The sequence below is a fragment of the Bos indicus x Bos taurus genome, chromosome 4 (assembly GCF_003369695.1).
Source record: "Bos indicus x Bos taurus breed Angus x Brahman F1 hybrid chromosome 4, Bos_hybrid_MaternalHap_v2.0, whole genome shotgun sequence".
Taxonomy (NCBI): domain Eukaryota; kingdom Metazoa; phylum Chordata; class Mammalia; order Artiodactyla; family Bovidae; genus Bos; species Bos indicus x Bos taurus.
This window is the reverse complement of record NC_040079.1, coordinates 13,832,641-13,834,977: the sequence shown is the minus strand read 5'-3', so window position 1 is coordinate 13,834,977 and position 2,337 is coordinate 13,832,641. Positions and strand designations below refer to the sequence as shown.

The 2,337-nt window shown below is 46.3% G+C and overlaps 1 gene segment (V, D, J or C); it reads left to right on the top strand.

Annotated features, from left to right (window-relative positions):
* Window positions 1-910: 910 nt before the first annotated feature.
* Window positions 911-2,093, top strand: LOC113891097. The segment is given in 2 exon segments: window positions 911-1,007; window positions 1,506-2,093. Coding segments are annotated over 2 exon segments (381 nt in total).
* The last annotated feature ends 244 nt before the right edge of the window (window positions 2,094-2,337 follow it).

Sequence of the window (2,337 nt, the reverse complement as noted above, 5' to 3'; positions counted from 1 at the left end):
CAGCCCCTCAATGTGGCTAGTTGGGTTTCCTTGCAGAATGGTGGCCTCGGGGTAGTGAAAATGATTATCTCATGGCTGGCTTCCCCTAGAGTGAGCATTCGAGAGACCCTGGAGGGATCTATAACGTTACTTGTGACCCAGCTTTAAAAATCATAGCATCACTTCTACCGCATTCAGACTATTATAAAGAGATGTGCGTTTATATAATACACAGATATGTTTAGTATTCAGTCCATTATATGAGGGGACTAGCATAAGATACTCATGAAATAAATACTTCATTGAGAAGATGAGAACATGTTTCTTTTCAGTGTGAAGAAGCATTGAGCTTCTAGCCTGGTAGTCCTTGTTTTCATCTATGGTCTAGTGATTAACAAGCATGAGTTGTCTTGATTCCTTTCAGGATACGTTACAGAAGTAAAGAATTAACAATGTCATTTACCACACAAATACAGCCATTTCCTTACATAAGACTAGGATACTAATATCTTTTCAATGATCTAGGCCTCAGTTTCTGTCCTATAACATCGAGAGTTGGGTTAGAACATCTCTGAGTTCTTTCAGCAATGTTTGAATGGTTCGTTTATGGAAAAGGGCTTCCTTGGCACCTCAGACAGTAAAGAATCTGCCTGCAATGCAGGAGACCCAGGTTCACTCCCTGGGTTGGGAAGATCCCCTGGAGAAGGGCATGACTATCCACTCCAGTATTCTTGCCTGGACAATCCTATGGACAGAGGAGCCTGATGGGCTATAGTTCCAGAGGTCACAAAGAGTTGGACATGACTGAGTGACTTTCACTTTCACTTGATTCAAAGAGGGGTGGATCCTGCATCAGTGGCAATGATGACCACCAGGGGGCAGACTAGAGCATCCTTAGAATTATGCAAACATTCAGCCCTCCTTCTAGGGGTGGAGAAAGAAAGGGCAAGGTCATATCTTTCTTCTGAGAGGTGTGGTGTGAGGCCAGTTCCTGAAGATGCTGGTGCTTCTGCTGCTTCTGGGACCCAGTACGAGCCTTATTAGCTAAGTAGCTTGGTCAAGTGTATGTGTGTGTGTGGGTGTGTGTGTGTCTGTGTTGGCATAAGTGAAGTGATAGTCAGGGATTGTGGACTTTTATAATTTTTGAAGTTTTTTTGGCTGTTTGGTTTGTGGGATCTTAGTTCCCCCACCAGGCATTGAACCTGGTCCCTGGCAGTGAGAACACTGAATCCTAACCACTGGACCAGCAGGGAATTCCTTAAGACTGTGGATTTTCTTACACTGAACAAAATGAGAGGGGACATTCCATCCTATTTGGAGGTGTAAAGGGCAAGGTAAGGAGCCACCAGATAGGAAAATGGGGGATGAGCAGCCTAAGAATTAGGACAGGATGATTTCACAAAACAGACAGGATTCCCTTGGAGCCGGGAGAAAGGTGAGCGAGTGAACATGGCTGTGGTTTTCTGCCTATGGTCATGTCTTCCTGTCCTGCTGGGCTCTCATCTCCTTGACCTCTGTCTCAGCAGGCTCTGGGCTTGGCGCTCTCGTCTCTCAGCAGCCCCGAAGGGCTGTCAGTAAGAGTGGAGCCTCTGTGACCATCGAGTGCCGTGCAGTGGACTTTCAAACCTCAAGTATGTTCTGGTACCGTCAGTTCCCGAAACTAGGCCTCGTGCTGATGGCAACTTCTAATGCGGGCAGTGATGCCACATACGAACAAGGTTATAACAAGGACAAGATTCCCATCAGTCAGCCAAACCTAACATTTTCATCTCTGACGGTGACACGTGTGGATCCTGCAGACAGCGGCCTCTACTTCTGCAGTGCTAGAGACACAGCGCTGGGCCGAGATCAGAGACCCAGACAAGAATCCTGGTAGCAACCCCCTTCCCACCCCACTGAACCATGGGGCCCTGTGGAAGGAGGTGTGGAGAGAGAAAAGCCACAGCCTCTCTGACTGAGTCATCTGTGGCTATGTGTGTAGAGAGAGAAACGGAGAGAAAAATATCTGAGTAGAGAGCAGGGGGAAGGTATGGTGCTTGAGAACTAGCCATATGGAAATGGAGCTAGGCCTGTAAATGGCCAACCAACCTGGAAAGTTCCCTGGGCTGAAAATTATAAAATCTGGATTTTTTTTCTGATTCTCCCGTATGCTAATCATAAGTTTTTAGATAAATTGACACATAATCCTATAGGTAGATCCCAAAAGGCTTATATAAAGCAATGAATACTTCTATAATGGGCTTCCCTGGTGGCTCAGATAGTAAGGAATCCATCTGCAATGCAGGAGACGGGGAGTTTGATCCATCCCTGGGTTGAGAAGTTCCCCTGAAGAAAGGAATGGCAACCCAATCCAGTATC